The sequence below is a fragment of the Leptosomus discolor genome, chromosome 15 (assembly GCF_034619465.1).
Source record: "Leptosomus discolor isolate bLepDis1 chromosome 15, bLepDis1.hap2, whole genome shotgun sequence".
Classification (NCBI taxonomy): Eukaryota; Metazoa; Chordata; class Aves; order Leptosomiformes; family Leptosomidae; genus Leptosomus; species Leptosomus discolor.
In genome coordinates, this window is record NC_141405.1 from 4,752,809 (window position 1) to 4,776,585 (window position 23,777).

A 23,777-nucleotide genomic window follows, 5' to 3' on the forward strand; every position below is an offset into this window, starting at 1 on the left:
TAAATTCAAGAGACTTAAAATAGCTGTAATAAAACCAGTAAACTTGTACAAAAATAAAATTTTCAAGGACACGTATCAGCATATATAAAGACAGAAGGTGATCATAAACCATATGGTAGATAAGGTAGGAAACAGTAAATCATTTCAAAATCCAGTTTCACCCATATATAAAAGTTTCAGTTGTTTCATTAAAATTAATAGGAAAAATGTTTATAAAAGCCAGAGTTTTAGGGGGTTGGGAGCTTTGCAAATTGTTGCAGGACAGAACGATACATGAACAACTCATCCTTGGCCCAGGCCTTTTGTAAGGACATCACTCAGTTGAAGCACACTCCAATCACCCTAAGTTACACATAAACCCTGTGCTGACGCGGATTGTCACTGAGGTTTTATGGGCATGCATTGTTTTAGCTTTATACTTCTCATGCACGTTGCTACAGCTAAGACTGGATTATAGCTCTGATTAATACTGTGGTATTTCCAACCAGAAGAATTTTATGTTCTGACTGTACTGTGGGGGTCACATATAACTTATCAAATTTGTTAACGATATGTAAATGAGATAGTTTGAAGAAAAAAGGAGTGTTAAATAATAGTTTCCTAGCATGGTTGCTCAGGGTGATCTTTTGATGCTGGCTCATCTTGCCTCTGCTGTGCTTGGGCTGTGGATATGAAAGAGCTTGTCCGTATGTTTTGTTCTCAGTATTGACTTTGGGTTTCAGCAAGAAAGTTTCTGTTCTGTTAACACAGCTCCCACCATCCCTCTGTGACTGTTTAAAGGAATGACACAACAAACAACTAAACCAGAAACTGATTTGAACAGATTTCATAACCAACTGCTTAACGAACAGCTCAAAAATATTAAAAACAAAAAAATTCTTCAGATTTTGCAGAGAAGTTCTGGGGAACTTCAGAATAAACATGTTTGGAGCCAGGGCAGGGGGGTGGGGTGTTGATTTTTACCTTTTTGAGACCATGTTGGGATTTTCTCAGAAAATAGTAGCAATCTAAACTAGAAAAGGAACACTGCTCCTCATTGATACAACAGCACTCGCAATAAATATATGAAAAGCATGTTATGGCGTCTTCAAAAGCTGGCAAAACGCCAGATAATGCCAAATAAACCCATTCATAAGGATTGCCTCAGTCCTTCCTTCGTCTGCCCATGCTGTACAGCGAGCCAGAGCAGGAAGCCTACAGTAAAACAATGCACAGTTTGTAATTAGTACTGGCTTGAACGGGTGTCAGCGACAGCAGCCAGTTAAAACAACGAGCCATGGCAATCTCCGACAGCGTGAAGGAGGACTGCAGCTTCTGGCCCTTATTTGGTCAAATGGAGGATGTTTCAGCAGAGCTGTGGACAGGATGAGTGATGTGGAAATAGTTTCCAAAGGACTTAATAGGAACACAATGATGATGCACATTTTGTGTTTCATATTCTCACATTAGCAGCAGAATTTGCTTGTCACTGCAGACATTGCACGTCTTTTTGTACAGCAGTAAGATGTAACAGACCCAGGAAAAGGACATTTTCAAAACAGTCATTCCTTCCACAACATGGTATGATCTCTCTTCCCATTTCCTACCAAAGATGAAACAATGCTTGGAGAGGATCCTCTAAAGATAAAAAGCTTCCTCAGCGTCTGTCCTGGGATTTCTGAACTTCGTGGAATCCCTCAGAAATCTCAGAAAATGAACCTTCTGGCAATGAACCTGCGGGAATCCATCCCCAGTTCTCCCTATACATCTCATTACCTCTCTAACCGAAAGAGTTCGGGAATGTTTTGATTGCCGAGCTGCAAAGCAAGAATTAACAAACTCCAGCACTCCTCCCGCCCTCCCTGCTGCCTTGGAGTGGCGTTGCACTGCTGAGTGGCTGCCATTGAAAGCTGGGGGATAAAAATTATAACAAAAATACTTCCTGCTTCCCTTCCTGCTGTCTCTGAGCCCAGGAGGCTACGGAGCTGAAGTCACTGCTGAAGCACGTGTCTCGAGGGCAGCAGGGAGGGTGCGGGGAAGAGGAGCGGGCACTCCCTGTACCCACACTCTGTGCCACGAGGCAGCGTGGCCACAGCCACCCCTCGCTACCTGCTTTTCTACACAACATACATAGAGGGTCAGGTTTAAATTCTAGTAACATGAATGCAGAGCAGTGTCAGATTATTTAATTCTTAATGTCCTCTTCACCTGTCAGGCTAGACCAGCTATCAAAAGGGAAGGCTTGCTTCATGGGTGAACCCTGAAAGGTGAACGCGATCAGAGGTATTTATGCTTCAGCAAGCACAACTCGTCAAAAGGTATAAAAAATTAAACTCAAGGAAAACTTGTCTGTAGGAGAGAAGGCAGGTTTGGTTTTTAAAGACCAAGTTAGTTCAGCTACTAGTTTTTCAAGCGCCTTATCCAAATTGCACCATGCTCCTTCCTCTTTCAAACGCCTCTGTGGTAGCATCTGAACGCTGTTAACTGAGCACAGTGGCTGAGACGTGCAGCTGAAGTGAACCAGGCTCCCAAAGGTTTTGTCTTTTTTAATCTACATATCAGAATATACCAGGCTTAATCTGCCCTGGACACATCACTGCTGTGCAAGGACGGCTTCTTACAGTGCACAGAGATCAGCTGCAAATTCAGGGCTCTCCCTCCGACAGAGCTAGGGGACAATCTGCCAGTGCCCTGGCAGCCCCGCAAGCCCCCCGGCAGAGGAACGGCAGAGCTGGAGCAGGGGGACCCTTCCAGGTGTTCTGGGACACCTTCGGGAACACGTCTGTCTTCCAGGCCCTCTGCCACCTGATTCAACCAGCTCCATAGGCAGACAGTTCATCAGAGGAGTATATAATAAAGCACATCAGAGAAGCATTCTCCTTATATTGCCATTTTAAAACACCAGTTCAGACAGAGCAGCAGCTGTGCAAGGGCAGAGGTCTACATTCATTTTAAAATAACAATTCTTGAGAAATTAAGAGGAAGCTATTAATGAAGATCTAACGCTTCGTGAACTTTCGCCAGCACCATTACAAAGTGCTCCCGCACCACTACACCTATTTGCTGTCTCTGACAGCTTGCTGGCACGTGTCAGGAGGTTTAAATAACCTGTGGCACTACAGGAGAGATGCTTATGAGCAGCCACAGCCTTGTCCCCCACCCGCAGCACACCTCCTACACCCCAGAATTGCCTGGGGTATTCTGACAATTCCTGGCACCACAGGCTTTAGTAGGAGCTGAAAGCCACGGCCTCTCACAAAACAGGAGGCATGAACAAACCTAAGCGTGGCGACAGCAAAGGGAGATTTCCAAAGGTGGCCCGTGGTTACAGGGCACGTGGGTTAAAAAGAAAAACAATCGAGCAGGTACGAAGGGCCCCTAAGTTTCCAGGCTGCTTGCACTTTGTCTCGCCTCACAGTAAACCAGCAGAAACGAGGCACTGGGTCTGCTCGGCCGTGCCTCCCGAAACCTCGGGCAGCCCGTGAGGCACAAGGTCACCAACCCGCACAGCTCTGCCCACGCGGGCTGCCGGAGCGCAGCGCCGGCTGCTCCAACACAGCGGGAAAAGGCCTCCGTGTCACCACCGACGTCATCAGCCTCGTAACGGCTGCACACCAATTTTGTGGGAGAAAAAAAGGAAAACAAAAAATGAGCATCTACAGACTGAGAACAAAAGCACATTGAAATGTTTGGAAAGACTCTCAAGATTCCACTGTTGGCTCCTACCCTTGAGCTCCAATGGCCGCAGCACCTCCCGTCTGCCCCACTGCCCTGCACCCCCTGCAGCACCCGCCCCAAAGCCTCGTCAACAGCCTGACGGGGCCCGCCAGGAGCACACGGCCAGGGGAACGGGAGAAAGATGCTCAGCCTCGCCCCCCGGGAAGTCAGGATAGATCCCAACATCCTATTTGCTCCAACAAACAGGTCAGCCTGTAACACAGCACGCCCACCAGCCAGGCCTGTTCCGCTCCTTCTGGCCCCTCACTTGGACGATCTCAGGGTCCCGTTCAGCTCTGCCCTCCTGCTCTTACAACAGACTGCAGGTGCACACGTGAGCACTTTAAATCTAACTCTAAAACGTCAGCACAGTCAAATTCCAGTTCCTCCTCCACTATTTCAATTCAAGAGGGCTGTAATACCGCCCTCATTAGCTCCTCTGCTTCGATCTGAGACCAAATTCCTTACAACTGATTTCTAAACGCTGCTCATTTCATAAAGTTCCACTCCCGATTCTTTCTTTTGAAAAAAGCCATTATTTGACAAGATGCTGCAAAAATTACTAAGTCTCAACTTTCCCCATCAACCTCTAGGACAATCAAGTGGTTTTATTTCCACTGTCTGTAAGATAAATCAGAGAGACCTCAGCTCCTCATCACCAGTGGCATCCACACCACGTTACCCCAGCTGACGCTGCAGGCAAACTGGCAAATACCCCGTCAGCTCTTGACAAAGCACTCAGCACAGCGCACAACTTCACCGAGCAGTAACCTCTCCTTCTTCCATGTGTAACACATCCTGCCCAGAGTTCTTTCTGGCTTATTTATTACACACTGCCTGCTAAGTAAGCAGAAGGTCACTCCTATTTGTTCTTAAACACCAAATTCAGCTTCAAATTCAGCATTAGTAGTCCGACCAACTGTTTATTGGTCTGAATGCTAATCAAGTCCCCAATATAGATGCACCAGAATAAAGTGATGCCCTCTTGCACTTTCTCCCCTTCCCTTCCACCTTGCTCTTTCAGACTACCAGTGAATGGTCATTCAATTATAAAAATAATACTTGTGAAGTATGGGAAAAGCTCAATAAGCCCCCAAAATAAAATAGGAGCATGTCTATAATAATGAATGCAAGTTCTGTGTCAGCTGAATGTACTTTTCAGCTACAAGCAGTATCGCTCAACTTCCTAAGACTCCATTCTAAATCAGCTACCCTCAATAGACACTAAATAGCTTAACTAAAGGGAAAGCAAAATACATTTAGGTCACACTTGGAGTCACTCAAAGGGTGTTGCATGTGATCTACAGAGCTGTGCAACCCATGGCTCCAAACCATGGCTCAGCAGGAGTTAGAGAACTCTTTAAAAAAATAAGAGACACCTATTAAACTGTACTTGGAGGCTCTTCAGTACTCTGTGCTCTGGAAGCAGAGCTAGCCGTATGGTTTATTGTCCTCATGTAGCATCTCCAGCTAGTGTGAACAGTGGCTGTTCAGAGTCAGTAGGCATTTTAAGCATAAACTTCATGGTAAGAACTTAATAATCAGTCAGTGACACCAGGCAGCAAAGCCAAGTCCATCGGGGAGCCTCACTGCTTGCCCAGGCACAACAGAGCTGGGGTGCTACCTCTGAAAAGCAGATGAAGCAAGTGCAAGCACGCCCTTCCCCGCTGGGAGGTGAGGGACAAGCTATTTGGTCTCTCAGAACTCCAAGAACATGAGGAAAGCAAACAGCTGTCAGCAGGGAACCAAACAAATACCTGCGGACACGTTTCAAACCCTGAAAACCCAGCTGTCCTCTAACAGAAGACTTCAATAATCGACAGAGCAGTGACAAAGGTTCAGCTGTTCAGCACTGCTTCGCAAAGACGCACCTTATTGAAGACCCAGATCTCCCCATTTACTGTTGGCCTGGGGACGCCATGTCCATTGTAGTGGAAAAGTACCCGCTCTTCCTTGGCGTTTCGACGCAGAGACGTACACAGTTTCTTAACTTCATCCACCGTAGGATCAAGACTCTGCTTGTACCTGGCCTAGTAACATAAAATGTAAGACAATCATTTTAAGCGTAAAAACAAACCTATTTAAGATGCAGGCACCTAGTTAAGACAGAAGCATGTACACAAATTAGTTACGTTAGAAAAGGAAAACACAAAACATTTACTGCAGAGCTGAATAAACAGAGTATGTCTGCTACTGGTATGTGGGATTGCACACACACATACAGGAACAACACAGGTTTGAGCGACTTTATCACATCTCTGAACTCCCATCCCTTTCATCGCTCAGGGGTTATTAAGATTCAATCAGTCTTAGGAAGGTCAAATATGTTTTCAACATTAGCCAGCCTCAAAAATAACCCTGCACAATTCTCTTAATCCTCAGATTCACACCCTGTATGTCTCCAACTGAGCAAAATTCCCCCTTCAAGACAGAAAATTGTATAAATCAGATATTCTGTATATGTCAAATTTCATTCTGAAATGTTCCTTCCCTCCCATCTGGAAAGGGGACACAGCTCTTGCGTCAAGCCTTAAAGGGAATGAAAACACAAGACATAAGGGTAGAGAAGTTCAGACAGCTATTCTCCATGGAATAAGACCTAGAATAGCAGCATCCCCACCCTCTTCCTAAGCCGCAACTAGTTGGTTCCCCTTTTCTTGATAAGACAGATGTAACAAAACCCGGCCAACACCTCTGCAAACGTTAAACCTAGGCAGAGTCTTGCCTTTTCTGGATGGACCCGCAACAGACACAGTAAAAAAATTTACAGCAAAACGTTTTGTCTTCCAAAAGAAACTGGGCCACCCTCTCAGAGCCACACTACATACACTGCGGGCACACTCGTTTTCAGTAACGACTTTGCTGTGAACTCGCGGATCTCTCCCTCCCAGCAGCTCACCAGCACCGCTGGCTCCCTCAGACCATAAACGCGACTCTGGCTCAATAGCTCTTGGCTGCTCCTCACACGTAAGAGGCAGAGAGAAGCCTGCTGACTGAAGGTGCAGCCCTTTTAAAAGTAGACTAGTGACCTGCAGGTACTAGAATAGACTACAGAAATCTACAGAATTACAGTTAAAAAAAAAAAAACAACAAAAAAACCAAACAAATAAAAAAAAACCCAATAAATGTGCCATCAGCAAGTATAGGACAATTTCATTCAATGTTCAGTGACTGATGAAAACGGGGGGGGGAATAAATCAAAGCAATCTGGCATAATACTAACACACCTTTAAATTAATTTATTAGCTATTAGCGGTTACAATCAGGCACCAGGTAACACCAGAGTGTATCAGCCCCCCCTCCCTAAAGAAGGGTTACGAACATAACCACATCTCATAACCTCACCTCAAGCAGCTTCTACTTTAAGACAACACTCTCAAGATGAAAGTGCACGAAAGTCCCAGGAAGCTGATATTCACACAGGGAAAACTGATCGAGAGCCCTTGGCACCCGACCCTTGCTTTTGGAAAAACTTTGTGTTCCGTCACATCACAACTTGGGCTTTGGACATGACACTATCGTTCCCAGCTACACAGCTCTACAAGCACGTAAATCAGAGCCCATTTCTATGGTTGGGGGGGGGAGGGAATAAAAATCCAACTGTTAAAAACCCCCAGTACTTCAAAACCTTTTTTACTTGGCTAAGCCCAGGATGGCTGTGTAGTAGCTAGTTTGTCATACTCAAAAGTGCATTTTTTTGAAGCAAGGCCAAATAATAACAAAAAGTCTTTCAACTGCCCTTTGAAAGACAAAAGCTTGTTTCCTCCTCTCTTCTCCAGAGAGAGACTGGGAATCCAGAATCACAATGGCTTAAAAAAATTAAAGCCGAGGTACTGAGATACAGAGCCAAGTTTAAGAGCAGGACAACTGTATACATACCTCTACAAAAGTCTGCTACTGAAAGCCTGTTTATAAGCCAAACCCAAGGTCTCTGAAGTTTGGGCTTTTTAGGTTTCCCTCTATGACAGGCAAAGATAAGAAAGTCTTAAAATATCACAGTAAAAGAGGATGAAGCACTTTAATATAAAAATGGTTTTCTTATCTACAAAGCTTGAAAAACAGATATCGTGTTGCTCAATTAATACTCAGCACCTCAAGCCAATATGCAAGGCGGATGCAATGAATGGCATCGTTTACATGATTACAACAACGGAGAAAAGCAAGCAAAAGGAGAAAAAAATATTAAGAAAGAACCAGTGATCTGACACACTCATCCTTTTTGGGAACTTCCGCGCTAAGTAAAGATAAGAGGCTATATTAATCTCCACACGGATCCCCCACACCTCTTCCTCTCTCCTTTCAGTGTTGTTATGAAGGCGCTGATTTGCAAAAATGTGCCCCTTCAATCACATCCTGCCTGCTGGCATCTTTACAAGGCACTAGAACCACAGCGGTTGGTAATTTCTCAGCTCCTTTTTTTCAAAGGAGAACACGCTCATTTGAACACTCCTCACGTCCTTTCAGCATAAATATTAAGCACAGCTCGCAATTAATGGAGGCGAACCCATGCTCTAAAACTAAAGCCTGTAGATCTAAAGATCCAAACTGTAAACACATCATCTGCGCCCTGAGAAACACGAGGCTGAGAAGAAGGGAAAGGAGAGGAGGGAGCCTGTAAACAGGCAGCCCGTCCAAGTCCTGCCTGCCAGCTCAGGACTTTCAGGTGTGAGTTCGTCACATGTCACTCACGTACACACGACAAGAAACAGGCACCAAGTAACACACTAGACCAGGAGGTGTCTTTTTTTTTTTTTTTCCCCCTTAAAAAAATATCTTCACGACCTTTTTTCATCGGTATGTAAAAAACCACCAGGAGAATAAGTGCCATAATTACAGGAAACGTTCAGGGCTTGTTGGTCTGACCGGGGTATGGGGCGTTGGGGGGGGGGGGCGGAGCGGAGCTTACTGGTTTATGTGGCGTTCTGTGGGACAAGGCGCTGGGTTTAACAGTCGTTAACAACAAGTAAGGTCTCCTTCCAGACCAGAACTGCAGAAACTGAAGGTCTTTGAGAAGAACAGAGAGAAAGAGCACGGAAACCTTGCCAACCCGGGGGCTGCCACCCCCACCCAGTCCCAGCGAGCACGTTGCTGGTACCCAGCTCCACAGCGTCCCTCAGGTTTAACAAGGCTGACACCCAGACAAGCTGCGGTCCAGGAGGACTCACCCATTCAACAATTTTACTTTTCCTTTCACTGTATGAAGAAGCATTTTTTTAACACAGCTTTAGTTCTCACAGGAACACTCTGCATTTTACCATCACTACCCATTGATGAATAGCTTCCTTTTGTCACCCTCCTGTATTTCCTTCCATCATTATTTGTCATCCCTGGCCACGTTCCTTCCCTTCCACTTCCAAACAGGCACTTTCAAGCGGCGGTCAGTGCGAATGGGCACACAGAGCCCCACCGAAACCCTCGGAAGGTTGGGCTCAATCTCAGTAACTTCTGTGGAAACCACACAGACACACAGCAAGGCTTTACGTTTTGTTTTCCCTTTGTTTTGATGAGCTATTGACCCATGCCAGCCTGTTACTGCATCTGCAGACCACGCTGCCCTCCCCTGCCCTCTGTTACGTGCCGATGACAGACACTGTATGGCAGCTGGCGAGGAGCCTTTGCTTCCTGACGCAACTATCAGACGGGACAATCTAGACCTCGCCTCCCCTGCAGACGATGCCCAGCTGTACCGGCTGCTCCCAGCTGATGCTGCAATTGTAGCGTTCGAGCTGTTAAAAAGCCCGACCGGAGCGGCGTGATGGACAAGCACGAAATTGCTGACGGTGACGTCAGCTGGCTTTCTGGTGTGAATTTGATTTTCTGATCACCTCAGTGTCTCGCTGAAGAGCTCCTGTCAAAAGCAATAACTTCGTGGCAGCCTGATCCAGACTATCTTCATTATTCTGCTCAAGCAGGAAAAATTAAGTTTTGCTTGTTTATGTAATATTGCCACACTTTTACAAAACACTCATTATCCAACCATTTTCCTGTATACTTGTTTAAAAATACAGTTGCTATGTTCATTTTTAAGACATTTCGGTCTTCAGTATGCCACAAACTTCTGGGTTGATGAAACATTTTATTGACAAAGTTGCAGGAAACAGGAGTTTCAGTAGAAAGGAGTTCTGGCACCCAAAACAGAACAGAACAGTCGGAGGCTAACTACGAAGTGCATGAGCTGGATGCAGTTGCTGTGGACATTATCATTAACCGCTTAATGCTGGAATTCAACGTGAGGTGGTTTTGCTCTAAAGCAGTTAGGCTGATCGCCTACTGACACCCTCTCTCAGAATTACTTTCCAAATTCCCTGTCACAGCAGAATCAAAGCAATCAGCTTTAGGAGATTCGCTAAAGATGTGATCTATCCAATCTGTATTCGAGATGAGAGCAACATTCTGGCCCTATCTGGCCTAAAAACCGCTGTTAGGATCTGCACCAGCTCTGTGTCACTTCCATCAGGATGGGCAAGCGAGGCCCAAATGAGCCAGCAGCGCAGGGCTGAGACTACCCGTGTAATGAGCAGGTCTGGGAAAACATCAGGGGAGACCTGTCAGTGGGCAGATCCAGCAGAGCTACAGCTGAATAGCCAGTGCCCTCCTGACCCTCGCTGAAGAGGCTCACTGGCACCACCAGGGCTCAGACAGAAAACAGAAAAAGCAGCAGCAATAAAGCACAAGCATCGTCCCATTTGTTTCATGAGGGATTTCGCTCTTTCAAAGGATAAATAAAACACCCACATGTTTACTGATTAGCAGGTGATAGCAGTAACCTCTCCAAGATGAGTCTGTCTGGAGGGGAAAAGCCAATTCACTGTGTTCGTCAACTTCTATCACACTGGGACATGTCAGTACGTATTGGCTGCATAAAGTCATTCCCACAGTGCTGTGGATTTTGTGCTTAAATTAATGGCTCTGCTTTGGAAACGTCACCTAATTACAGGTTTTTTCTTTTACTTTGAATGGGGCCAAAACATAAACCGAACAAAGAGGACAAGCCAAAGTTCCAGGCCCCTTTCCCAGGGTATCACCAAGCGATGCTCAAAAGCGCAGGGGCTGCAGAAGCTCAGCAGTTTCATGACAAAGCACTTTTGGTGTCATTGGAGAAACCAGAACCCGACTCATGATCCGCCTTCCAAACTCTGGTGTGCTCAGCCCTGCCAGATGCTGAGTTCAGGAAACTCACCTCAGGATCAGGTCCTACAAAAAGGAAGAAATGCAGAGTGCTAGAGGTGACAATTTGAGAATAAGTGATTTCAGTTGTTGATGTTGCTTAACCATTAATGGGCAAGGGGGAGAAAAAAGAGTTTTGGAAGCCATGCAGGTTTCCATCATCGCTGGCACCCATCAGCGCAGCAGGGCAACAGACGCGTGCTGGAGCACTACAGCATTTTCATCAGGGAGATGAATTTTTTTTTCCCCTCGAAAAAATACAAGGAGAAACCTATTTTCCTGAAGTTATAGAATTCAAGTCTTGATCTTTCATTTTCCTGCAGCCTAAGGCCTCAGTCTTGGTTCCAGAAAGACTCCACAAGACTCGGATCGCAGCGTGCATGTGATTCAATGCCAAAATAGCAACACCTAGCACAGCAGAGCTGAACTGGATGAAAAATGCATCCATTGGCATTCACAACCTTTGCTGTTTACAAGCTGTAACAGTGCCCTCTTCTCATTCAGCATAATGGAAGCTTTAAGTCACTCACCTTCCATCCCTAAGGTACCTTACTGAACTTGATGGGCACAACTTCTATACAAATAAATCTGCACTTCATCTTTCACAACTCCTGCTGGCAAGCGATCCCCACGCTGCTTTCCCTCGCAACTTCACGCTGCTGACGCGCGATGCTGTTGGCGAGTCCGGGCGGATGAAGGCAGCCATCCCAATGATTTCCCCAGCTGCTACAGAGAGATGTTAACAGGCGTGTACAGCTCTCAGGAAGGAGCAGAGGGTAAAACGGTGCTCACCTGAGGGCAGAAAGGGCACCACCTGCACAAGGTCGGAGGCTCACACTTAGAAGTTCAGAAATTCTCAGGCACAACTTGGTTAGGCAGGATTTAAACCCCTTAGGCAGCATTTCATGGATTAAGCTCTGAAAGACTGGAGTGGGGTCACAGGGCACCAGCAAGAGACAACTTGAGCGAGAAGTGGGTGGGGGTAAAGTTACGCTGGCAAACGGCGTGGAACGGCTTGAAATGCACTGTGTAAGGACTAAGGAAGCTCTCCACGAAATCACAGCTCTGTTCTGTTCATACCTGCCCTCCTCTCATTCCCCTCTCTCCTCGAAGGGACCAAACTCTCCCTTAGCGACGGACACACTGTCAGGTGAAAGGTTCCCCGAAACCGGAATGGGTCTAGTAAGGCAGCTCCGCTCTTCTTGGGAGACTCACTGGCACTGCTGCTCCATTTATCACCTGAAGATGTATTCCAAATTTATCAACAGAAGAAATTACTCCAACAGCCACTATTTTATACTGAAACTGACTTTTACACCTCCTTACAGCAGTCACCACATGCCTGATCCTACCCAGAATCTATAATGAAGTATCAAAGTTTTGTTTTTGCTAAAGATTTTCTTTTAGAACAGCTATTGGGTGGCAGAATAGGATGCATAAAGCAAGAAAAACACAGTTTCAGAGTTACTGCTACAGGTAAAATAAAGAAAACAGAATCACTATAGTCATAGTGTTTGCGTTTTTAAAGTCCATTGTAGAACGGACAGTTGATAGGCACGATACGTACAACACAACGGACTGGAAGGTTTCCTATTCTGCCAGCTCATTGCTTAGTGCCATATAACCTCAGAAAGCAAGGCTGGGTTGGATTCATGAAGTAATCTTGTCCCACCCAGTCATCCCAGTGCAGAATCAATTACATCCCCATCACTCCTGACAACCTGGCATCTAACCCGTGCCAAAGCCTTCCTGTGGCAGGTGCCCAAAAGCCTGGCACGGCAGCAAGTGCTGCATTTCCCTTATCGGTACAAACACTTTTTCCTAACGTAGCCTACTTCTTCCTTATAAGGTTTTACAATCTTTTCTTCTTTATTTTCAAAGCAACTCTACTGTTCAAGGTGAACCTCTACGTAAATGGGACATCATAGGATGTCGTGCAGCTGCTGCGCTGTGACTTGGATCAGATTTGAATCCCAGTTTCCAAATGCAGAAAACACATTAAACCCGAGACTTTGCCATGCACACAGCCAGCCTACTTAACATGATTTAATTAAAAGGAATCAAAGCAGTCTAATTATTCCAAGAGACTGTTTTTTGGAACAATGCCCAAATTTGAAAAACAGAAATACAGAAAAGCCTTACAAAGAAATAAGTTACTGAAAAACAAGAGTAATGAAACCAGCAGTTTCAAGGGCCAATGCTGTGCAGGCTTCACGCTACCTCTGTCGGCTGCATGTGCACTCGAACCTCCAGCCCAGCACCCAAAGCACTTTGCTCCTGCTCAAGGGACCAAGGTCACTGCTCAAGGGACAAAGGTCACTGCTCAAGGGACAAAGGTCACTGCTCGAAATCATTGCTCCTGCTCCAGGAGCCAGTTTAGCGAGAGTGGTCCGTGCAGATGGAGGGAGCAGAACAGCAGGGGAAAAAAGAGGGAGAAGAGACCTAATAGCAGGTTCTGAAACAACAAGAAAATTGTTACAGGCCTTCTGTAGTCAGTTCTATCAAACGGACTGTTAAAGCTCAAAATCTGGAGAACATTCACGTGAAGGCACGCCAACGGTCCTGCGTGAAGCCGGCCCTGGGCAGAAGCGAACCCACGCTGCTTCCTCCCGCTCCGGTCTAACAAAGCGGCACGTCAGCTTCAGCAGCAGAGCGCTTCTGGGGCAGGCAAAAGAACGGACCCAGCTCAGGGGACGGATACAGCACTCCAGTCTCTGCATTCCTGGGGTCCTGGCTGCCACCTCTGTGTCACACACGAGAATCTCAGCAAGTCCCCAGGACTGTGACTGCACAATCGTCCCGCAGCCGCGTCCTCCACCAGCGGCACCAGCAGCACCAGCACACTGCGGGGCTGCTCCAAACGCTCTTGTGCATAACAGCATGTCAACAAGCATGGCAGAGAATTCAGACCAGCATCTTCCATCCAAAGAACAAAAAACCCTGCAGCCAGAGATGTTTCTCAGGTGTCTGAAGACCTACTAGTGATGAACACTAAAAATCCTGGATTTAGTTTTCCTTAAAGTGCAAAGATAAAATTGAATTAACTCAGATTTCATCTTTTATGGGGCAACTGCCAGTTTGATGCAACAAGTTCCTCCGAATGTCTGGAACAAACCCTGGCTCAGATGTATAAAACAGGCGTATATACGTCAAACCGTTTCACAGCCGTGCAATCGGACAACTGTGTTGTGCCACACAGCGAAGCAACATCATTGACATCTTACTTTTTTTAAACTATTTAACACCCTGGAGGCACACCAAACAATGAAAAGGAATAGTGGCAGAACAATGGCACTAGTCTTCCTAAGCAAAACAGAATTCATTCAAAGACTGGTGTTACAGCCGTTTTATTTAGCTTCACACATTTAACTAGAAATTCAGAGCAACATAACTGTTCCGAAAATTAGAAGGCCCAAGAACAAGTGCGTGTGTAGCAAAAGGAATTATTGAGAAAACACTGGAGATGACCGGTGAAATCTGAACCTGTACCACACCTACAGGCACATGCTTCTGGCTTCATTTTTATCCCTGCATAAGAACTCTGCCAAGCTGCATCTCTGTTACAAAACCAACAAAGTGGAGAGACGAGGAGTATCTCCTCTTTTCTACTGTTTTAGAGACCACCTCAACATATCATCATCATTCCAATTGCTACAATTTAACTTTTAATTAAATCAAAACATCTTTATCTACAACCCATTGCTTTCTTTTCTGTATTTTATTAGATAGTAATGATCAATTAAGGAGCAACAGTGCACATTTACAGTGTTTTCACACAATGCTCAGCACTGAACGAGATACATGCGAGTCAAACTACACAATGAAAACCTTTGTGCTCTCTTATCCTGTGACTTTCACAGTGTAGAATAAAAACAGGTAGGGAAAACTAAAGTAAGTCCTTTTTAATTGAGTGACCAGTGTATTAAAGTCTGATTCTGAATTATGGTACAGGCAAAAGCAATTCTAATCTTTCAGCACTGCTCTAGGCTTCACTTACTACGTCAGCAGCACCACAGAGTGGTAACTACCCCACGAATGATATGGGATAACAAACTGGCTCAACAAAGCCCTCAAAAAAAAGCCAATGCGAGCCCAACATTTACAGAGCATTGGATTTTTAGAGCAATGGGGTGGGAACATGTCATTACCACCAGCCCTTCCGAGGGCCTATTAAAAGACTTGAAATACCAAAGCTCTCCATAAGGTCAGCATAAATACATGGCAGATGAGCTGAAAGAAAAATTACCCGCAGCAGGACTGACAGAAATAGCGATAACAACTTCTGCGTACACCGAAACCACACGTCTGCCCCTCGCCCCCAGCTGAGGAGGCAGGGCCGGGCCGGCCAGGTCACAGCCAGCGCTGGATCCCACCACCACGACCCGCTGCGGTTCCCAACCGTCTCGCGCAGCTCGAAGCGTTAATGGGCATCGGATTCGGCTTTCGCACAATGCTCGGCACTGAACGAGACGTACGCAAGTTAAACCACACAACAAAAACCTTTGGGCTTTCTTATTCCATGACAAGGAACTCTTTTTCAGATCTCCATTCACTGAGGCTACAAAGTACTGGAAAATCCTGGCTTTAAGTGATTTCAAATAATTTTTTTAAACTATCAAGAACAAAACTTTTAAACTTTTCAGCGTTCATAAACTCCCAGAAGAACAATACATGCAGGACAGTAAAATACCATCAGCCACGTAAGAGACACGCTCAGGTTCTTGGTGGGAGCTGGTTTTACACATCTGCAGTTGGCCAGGGTACCAGCCAGGCTCCTAGATTAGAACCAACACAGCTCCACTGCTCCTCTTCTCCAGTACAGCCCAGTTAGTCCAGTCCAGTCACCTACCCAGAGAGCTTTTCATCGGTACATCATCACTCACTACAGTCTTGGCAGGGCCAGCGCAGAACTAATCTAAGGGATAAACCTCTCCTCAGGGACTGAGCTTCCACAAAGCCCTCCAAGGGTCTATATCTCAAGCAATTCTCTCTAAGCCACTTCTTCCACAAGACGCTAACAGTTCACGTTGCCAATAACTTTCACTGCTAGTTGCTTCACACCCACTAACTTCTTTTCAATTAACTCCATCACTACGGACTTTTCACAACGCTGTTATACTCACGCTTTTTCCCTTTTCTATACGTGACACCAAATTGGCCAACTTCCAACTCTTCCAATGGTGGAGCTGTTCTAGTGAAAACCTAACTACTTCATTCATAACAAAACTACTTTGTTCTTTGGTTCATTCAAAACCATTATTAATATCTCAATCCTGTGATTTACCATGATTTAATTTTAAAATGTACTAAAACACCTTTTTTCTTGCATCAAAGAAAGATTTAGGATCCTGAATTTACATCAGCTTTGGAAACACATCAAAGAATAGACAAATTTAGAACTGTACAAGAACACGTTTACTTTTGCACAATTCCACAATAAATGAACAACTTACACAAAAAAAGATTCTTTCACGAGCAGAAGGATCAAGACAGATTTCCCCAACTTTGCTGCTCATTCTTGGATTTTCTACCACCTAATCGGATGCCAGCTCCCTCTGAAGGTCTGGCTATAAACGGTGTTTTCTCTTCCCTCCCTACACGTAGCTGTCAATGTCCGGGAAGAGTCGGGCTCAGATGGCAGCCTGTTCCTCAGCTGGCCAGGACAGTAACAGTACACAGCCCCTTCCCTACCTCCATCCAGCTATTTTCACAAAATGTTTAGGAAAAATTTAAATGCCGCATTCTTGATCCTTTTAAAAATGGCCTGTGCCACGTTAAGGTTGCTGGGATGTACGGTGGTTTTAAAAGCCTGGCTTCCTTGGGAAATCAGTCAAAACCATATTCGATCTTTGGAATTCATGTAGCAACTCATTCCGCACTGCCCCATGGCAAGCGTTTGTTTAAAATAACCCTTACCATATCAATAAAAGTACGTCTTGTAAGAAGTGGGAGCCCTTTTCTCTAAGGGATACCTGACATCTTCTCCAAAACCAGCTGTTTTCCACATCCCGCCCCCAAAGGGAACAGCAGCAGAAACCCCTCACAGGCAGCACTCGACCGTGTCGTCACTCCCGGTTTGCTGTCGAGCCTGGGAAGGACAGCGGTGTGACGAGGTTGTCCTGGAGCCCCTGGCGCCCTCTGCCCAGCGCAGACCTCGGCAGGAAGCCCTGCAGCTCCCAGAGGCTTTGCGGACCGTCGCACCGTTGGCACCGATGCAGCTTTGCTGCTCGACCCCTTACGCCTGCGGCCGCGGGGGCCGGAGCAGGTTTGCTGCACCAGGCCCAGGCTGCAGGACGCAGGCAGCAGAGACACAACCGGCTGCAAGAGCACGTTCTGTGACAGCTTCAGAGATCAATTCAGCAATGTAAGAAATGATTTCATTTATACCTACTATCAATCGATCAAATGCAATTGCCTGTAAACCCAAGCTGATATGACCACAATAACTCTTGAGCTAGACACATGCATGCAAATACAAATTATTCTGAACCACATCCACAGACTCCAGGCTTTTTTATTTTTTTAAAAACACACCTCTTAGGTGTTTTAATTTTAGGTTGTGGGCGCATGAAATGACCCTGATGTAAATTCATGAGGATTAATCACAGATAATAAAAAAACTGCGTATTTCGGTACAAGGGAGTACGCTGGACATCCCGAATTGGTGTCACAAGCAACAGCTTAAGCTGGTTCGTGCAGGCCATGAAAAAATGTATCTCATAAAATTAGTTATTGCTATCTTGAAAAATACTAATTGCAGTGAAGATGTACTATAACTGACAGACGCTTAAGTTCAAATGCTAAACTAAGCCACGAGGAAGACTCTCGCAAGTCTTAGGCAAGTCCTCTGTAGATACTGGGTTACATTTTAAGAATCCATCTCAGTCTCCCGCATGCTAATAGATTCACAAGCAGCCCAAGACTTAAACAGCTTAATTTGCTAGATGTCTAGGACAAAATGCATTACTAGAGCTAAGCCATAAGGGCGGAACATTTATTCGCTTGACTGTAGTCAGCAGTGTAGTGACTTCACATTTCCTCTGCAGAGTCTTTGACCTTGCTTTTAAGTCCAAAGTGAAATGAATTCTAAAGGACCTAATCCTCAGTGTGTGGGTTCGGTATTCAATAATGCTTCCAAAAAAATACCTTTGAGCAGCCTGTTCATGAGAACTGATGTTGCCAGAGAAGATGAAAATCAAGACTACTAACCTTGAGTACCTGCTACAGCACGTTCAGCAGTCAGGTGTGCTTCTCAGCCACTACAAGCTGCTACACACAAGTTTGCTCCAAGATTTATAGACATTCTACCCACCAGCCTACCCTGTACGGTAAGAATCCCTCCCGACCTGTTCCAATAAAATAAACCTTCAGAGATGGCTGTGCAAATAACTGCTTATTTTTAAACAAAGGGAATTGTAAAAGAACTTAAATCTGCTTCTCATATGCCAGATCTCTATCCTGTCTGATGACAGTTTGATGGCTTTGATGGGTCACACCACAAAATGCTCTAACGGGATTTGAAGTACACCCCAGGACACATCTTTAAAACCTACTTAGTCAAATAACGTAACTCCTAAGCAACAGTGTCATTTTAGTACTATTCCTTCTTTATAACCTCTATTTTAAGAGCTCTTTAAAGTTTCAGGCTCTACATCTTCTTGTTTCTTAAAGATAAACTTATGTATTACTTGGAGCCCAGTTTAGGCTGCAGGACCACAGTCTGAATCCTCAAACTGGTTGTCTTTATATTCTGGCCAGAACGCATCATCCTCCACACAACGTGCTACAATCCTGTAGTCACATTAGGATAAGAAGATAATCTTTTCAATATTAAATAATTACTTAGAAATGTCAAGTTTTCCTCCAATTGCAAAGTAATTGCTTAATGAAGCAATATTCAGATTAACAAACAGCTTAATGAGTCAGAAGGAAAAGCAATCATTCAGAGGTTTATGCTTTGTTCAGATCTATATGAAGGGAGCTAAAACCAAAGTATTTCAGGCTTTTCTCATTCTGCCTTAGAGATGAGCAGGAATATAAATAAAAATGTAATTGTTTTCTTTGTTAATGCTCTAAGTTTTGCACAAAACTCTGATGTCTGTTCAGAAAGAAGCTCCAGAGGCCTAACACAGCATCATTCACACGTCAAGTTTGCAATGACCGAATCCTTGTCCGGCGGATACCCAGTGGTGTTTACTAGACAGAGGGGCAGGTTCGATACAAGTGGATCTGCAGAAGGCTCCTCCCTGCCTCTGATGGCTGGTGCTTCGCTACTCTCCACAGAACACAAAGACAAGGTATTTTTAAATAGGTCACACAGAGGCTGGCTGGTAATTACAGAAAAACGTTAATCAGATTTGAGCAGGCAGAGCTGCTTATCTTTCAAGAAGCCTTTCTACTAGCAGGTCTTTCTTCACATCTGAGGGCATACTGACATGAAGAGTACAATGATCATATGAAAATACCCCAGAATACACAAATCTTGCTTGTCTGCCAATTCTGGTCTCATTTTGGTGACAAAATACAAAATAAAACAGAGAGGAAGTATAAAACGTGTGACTGGCTCTTACTGTCAGAAGACTACGGAAAGCAAAGCAAGAAAAAGTGCGGCATTCAACTAGAGGATGTCAAAATCAGTAAGAGTTGGGCTGCTGGGTGCTAAAGCAAAGGAAAAGCATTTCAGAGGCAGTCCCAGGAAGCTCCGCCTTGGCAAGGGGGCCACTGCTTCTGCAGATGACCAAACGTGTATGGGAGGGGAAGGCAGTGGGTGAAGCAAGAGCCTGGTTCTTGGGAGCAGGTTCCTTACCAGGCCGCACTGAAGGTGCACCGGGGGGATCTACCAGGGCGCTCGTCGTGTTCTCAAGGGGTGCAGAAGCAGTGGTGGGCTGCTGGGGAGCCCCCGTCCTGCAGCAGTGCAGGTCTGCTTCCCAGGGAGAGCCCAAAGGGGCAGGCATCACCCTCCAGCGCTGCCCGAGCAGTTTGGTGACCGTCACTTTTCACAGAGCTACACTAAGCTCAACAGCCACACAACTGCATCGCTTCTCTAACAAAATGGGAAGAAATTTTGTTTGCTTACAAGTCCAATCTCCTTTCCATTGTAGTTCAGACTTCTCCCGCCTTCAGCAACAGCCTCCCCTTTGCCCCATCTCCTTCATTCAAGGTCACTCCTGCCTGCAGTGCTTGAGGCTTTCAGCAAGACGGGAAGACCCAGAGGATTTTCCCACTAAACTGATTTTGCAAGTTTGTTGACTTAGCTCCAGAACGCCAGATCACTGCTGATCTGCAATGCATGAACAGTTCAGTTCACAAAACAGCTTAATGCCACTTACTTGTCTTTACAGCTTCTGAACACGCTTCTTCACATCAGTTCATGCCTGTAACTGTTTTTTTCCTTTTTCTGCCTCATTTTTCCACTAGAATCTCAGAGAAATCAGCACTGAGCACACTACTGCTGCAATTTCATGGTTCCCACCTCATTTTCAGTAGTGTTAAAGATTTATCAGATTATTTTTTTCCTCACTACCAAAAGAATTAAAACCTGCATTCTCCCTAGGCTGAGCCCCAGAACTGCAGCAGGGAGAGCTCCACCCGTACAGCTCGCTCCCAGACCCTTCCATGACCATTGCTATAGGAGATGTTTCCATGCACAGGGGGCACAGCCACTCCCCGCGAAGGCAGTCACATCAGCAGTGCCTACAGACACGCTGCTGCAATCCAGGCTACAGAACTCCAGGAAACCTCCGCGGTGGTTTACGATGTTCAAATCTCCACGGTCGTTCATCGTGACTTCCTCCCAACGCCTAGTGCCCCGACTGAAGAAGAAAATAGGTGGCCCAGTCCAGATTTTTCAGCCCAAAAGAGAGTAGCTTCAACGCAATGCACATCTTTGTCGTCGGTTTAAACCGAGACCCTGGTCTGGCGCTCTGCCCTGCCCCGCTACGCTGGGGATGAGCGGATGGCTGGGTCGCAGACCACTCCTGGAGAGCTACCAAAAGGAAAACAACAAGTCAGACACTGCTTAATTCGCCCTAATTTTCTCCATTCACAAGGCATCAAAAAAGTGGCTTTCATCATTTACCACGCTTACAAGTTGTGCTTTTCTGGCTAAGCCACCAGTTCCTCGAGAGGGGTATTTGGAAAACCAGCACACGAGTAACAGCCAGACTCAGACCGATACCATGACAATTCTTCAGATAGAATGAGAACGTGAATAACTGGGTTTGGCAATTATACTTGTTGGCGCCTCTTCTATGACAGACTTTTTTCTTCTGGAAAAAAGTGCTGGTTTCTGCTGAAGAGACAGTTGATCTTTAACAAGCCAGCAAAGGATTGATACAGCAAAATTTTGAAGAGCCTGAAATAGCTGCCAAATTGAAGAGGCTGTTGGGAAATAAAAAACCACCACCGTAGTCCTCTTAGGAAAACCTGATTTTGTTAAACAAGGTCACAACATCTTTTTTTTTTTTTTTTTCCTCCTTCTTCATTTTTTGTTACATGTTCCGACATCTACAGAGCAGGGAGACCAAGTACAAGTTTTTCCATTTTCCCCTTTGGAATTCTACAGTATTTCTTGTGCAGGAGCAATTAGTATTTGCTGTTGTTTTAAAAGAAAAACCCTACAGAAATAAAGGAAAAGTATGACTCTCAGAGAGACCAATAATTAGGTCATGTTCAATTAGTTTTCATGCTTAACTAGTTACTCTTTAGGAAATGCTCAACCTTTGATGTGCAGCAGGCAACTTACCAATTAATTAGGCAGAAGGAAGCAACGCAAGGATTGAAACCTCAGAAACCGTATCAAAGCCCAGAGATATCTAATGAGGGAAACAACAGCATCAACAACAGAAAACATGCACAAAATGGTAGCGGCTTTAAATTATCTGTTTTAAGTATCTTGGCTGTATTTCCTTTGAAATTAAGAGAAAACTGTTGGGAAGCAGACTAGAAGAGAGAAAGTCTCGTTTGATCAGAAAACAGTCACTGTTTCCTTGAAGGCTTGCCACAAAAAATATAATCCATCCGTGTTGTAGGAGATGTCTCCTCAGAGACCATCACTCACTGAAGGATGCAAGCTGCAAGAGGCATCACACAACAAAAGATACTGAATTAGAAAAAAATAGGAAAACCCTTTATTTAAAACCCTGTATAGTTAAGCACAATGGGACACGCACACTGCTGGGAGCCTCAACCTGGCACCGACAGCTTGGGGGAAAAGACAGTATCTAGCCATCCTTCAACTAACTGACTGACTGACCAGCACATCTATTAATGCCACACGCAAAAGGAACAGGAACGCCTGTTTGGGATTAGTACCGAGTTCCTCAGTTCCCTCGTGTCTCCTTCAGTAAAAGATTGCTGCAGTCGCTCCTCCTTCAGTATGTCATCTCTTTGAACTGAGTGAAAAAATGGGCACAACCATGTAAATTAAATGGGCTGGAAAGACCTAAAACATGCCTAGATCCACCAGACTAATGAGTTCAGATATGTCACTGCTTGTCTCTTAATAACTGACATTAATGTAAGTAATGGAGCATCAAAAAGAGACCCGTGTGAGGAACAGAAGGAAAACTGCTGCGTGGCAGTGTCCACACCGTCGTTAACACGGGGGATGCTACAGATGCAGGCATTCGCAGGTACCACCATTTGCTTTCAAGCCACCCTTCCCAAAGGCTTTCTAAAAGTTTCTGTAATCTTGCCTCCTAGATTTCTTCAGTCCTTCCCCCGAGATCTTCATCCCCTTTGTAGCTCATAGCTCTCCCTCACTCCAGGGATGCCCATTCAGCTGTCAAGGTTTTTTTGACAGATCTCGTGAAAGTGCCAGTTACATATTGCTTCAGCTCAAAGAATGTGCTGGTGTAATTACTCTCTAGATATCCTCTCCTCCAGCTCTACTATTGCTCCTCTTCTTTGCACCTTCCACACCTTATCTCTTGTAATCTCACATGCAAACCAAATTTACCTACAACCCTACACTCTCTGTTCCAGACCTAGTTCTCTCAGTATATTCTCTTCCACCTGGAGACTGCACTTTCAGAACTCCCCTATAACCACTCAATTCTTATTTCTGTACTGTATCACGCTGTAATACCTACCAGCCCATTCAGAGTCAGGTTTCTGCTACGCTAAGCCCCTGTCACACCGACTTCTGCTGTTTTACTGGCTCTTTGTACTCTCCCACTTGTTTGCACCAGTCTTATTTGAGACTGTGAGCTGTGCAGCAGTGGTTCCCATTGCCTCTGTACAGCACCTGCCTCAACCCAACCTTCCTCCATGACCAGCGGGCTCCTGTGCACCACAAGAGTACAATTAAAAAAAAAAAAAAAAAGAAGAAGAAAAGAAAGGAAAAAAAAAGAAAAAAGAAAGGAAAAAAAAGAAAAAAGAAGAAGAAAAGAAATTAAAAAAAATAAGAAAAAAAAGAAAATAATTCTTACCAAACCACACCTAAGGGAGTCACAATCATCTGCTTTTCAGTGGGCTCACAGCTACCTGTGCAAACACCACCACATGGCACAAACTCTGAGGAAAAGGAAGATTTTGAAAAACTTAAAACATTAATTTTCACTGAGACAAGGTCTCATTCCTCTGGTGTTAAGAACGCACTTCATGAGCAAAAGAGGGATGCAAGTGCCTCTGAGACAGCTTTCTTAACCTCACCTCTACTTAGGAAGAGTTATGAACAGCAGTTTCTGACCTTCCAGGGGCAGGACTGGGAAAGTTTCTGTCAGAGAATAAAGAACAGTATTGCAAAAAGCACCTGGTGTAGGAGTGCCGTTGGGATTCATTTGGACTAACAGAAGTCACCACAGAAGTGACAAAATTACTGAGTGAGATGAGAGCAAGGAAGAAAAAATCCTGTGAAGTTTCTGGTCAGTTTAGAGTTAAAGAAAGAAACCGGTCAAAAGCCATAGCCAATA

General features: G+C 45.1%; 1 protein-coding gene across 4 annotated transcripts in view; it reads right to left on the reverse strand.

Moving 5' to 3' along the window:
* RPTOR (regulatory associated protein of MTOR complex 1) overlaps positions 1-23,777 on the reverse strand; it is a 148,754-nt gene that overhangs the window by 102,996 nt on the left and 21,981 nt on the right. For all 4 annotated transcript variants that reach the window (XM_086473480.1, XM_086473479.1, XM_086473478.1 and 1 more), the window contains exon 4: positions 5,568-5,726. In XM_086473480.1, the coding sequence (XP_086329606.1) occupies positions 5,568-5,726 (159 nt within the window). The remainder of the gene's footprint in view (positions 1-5,567; positions 5,727-23,777) is intronic.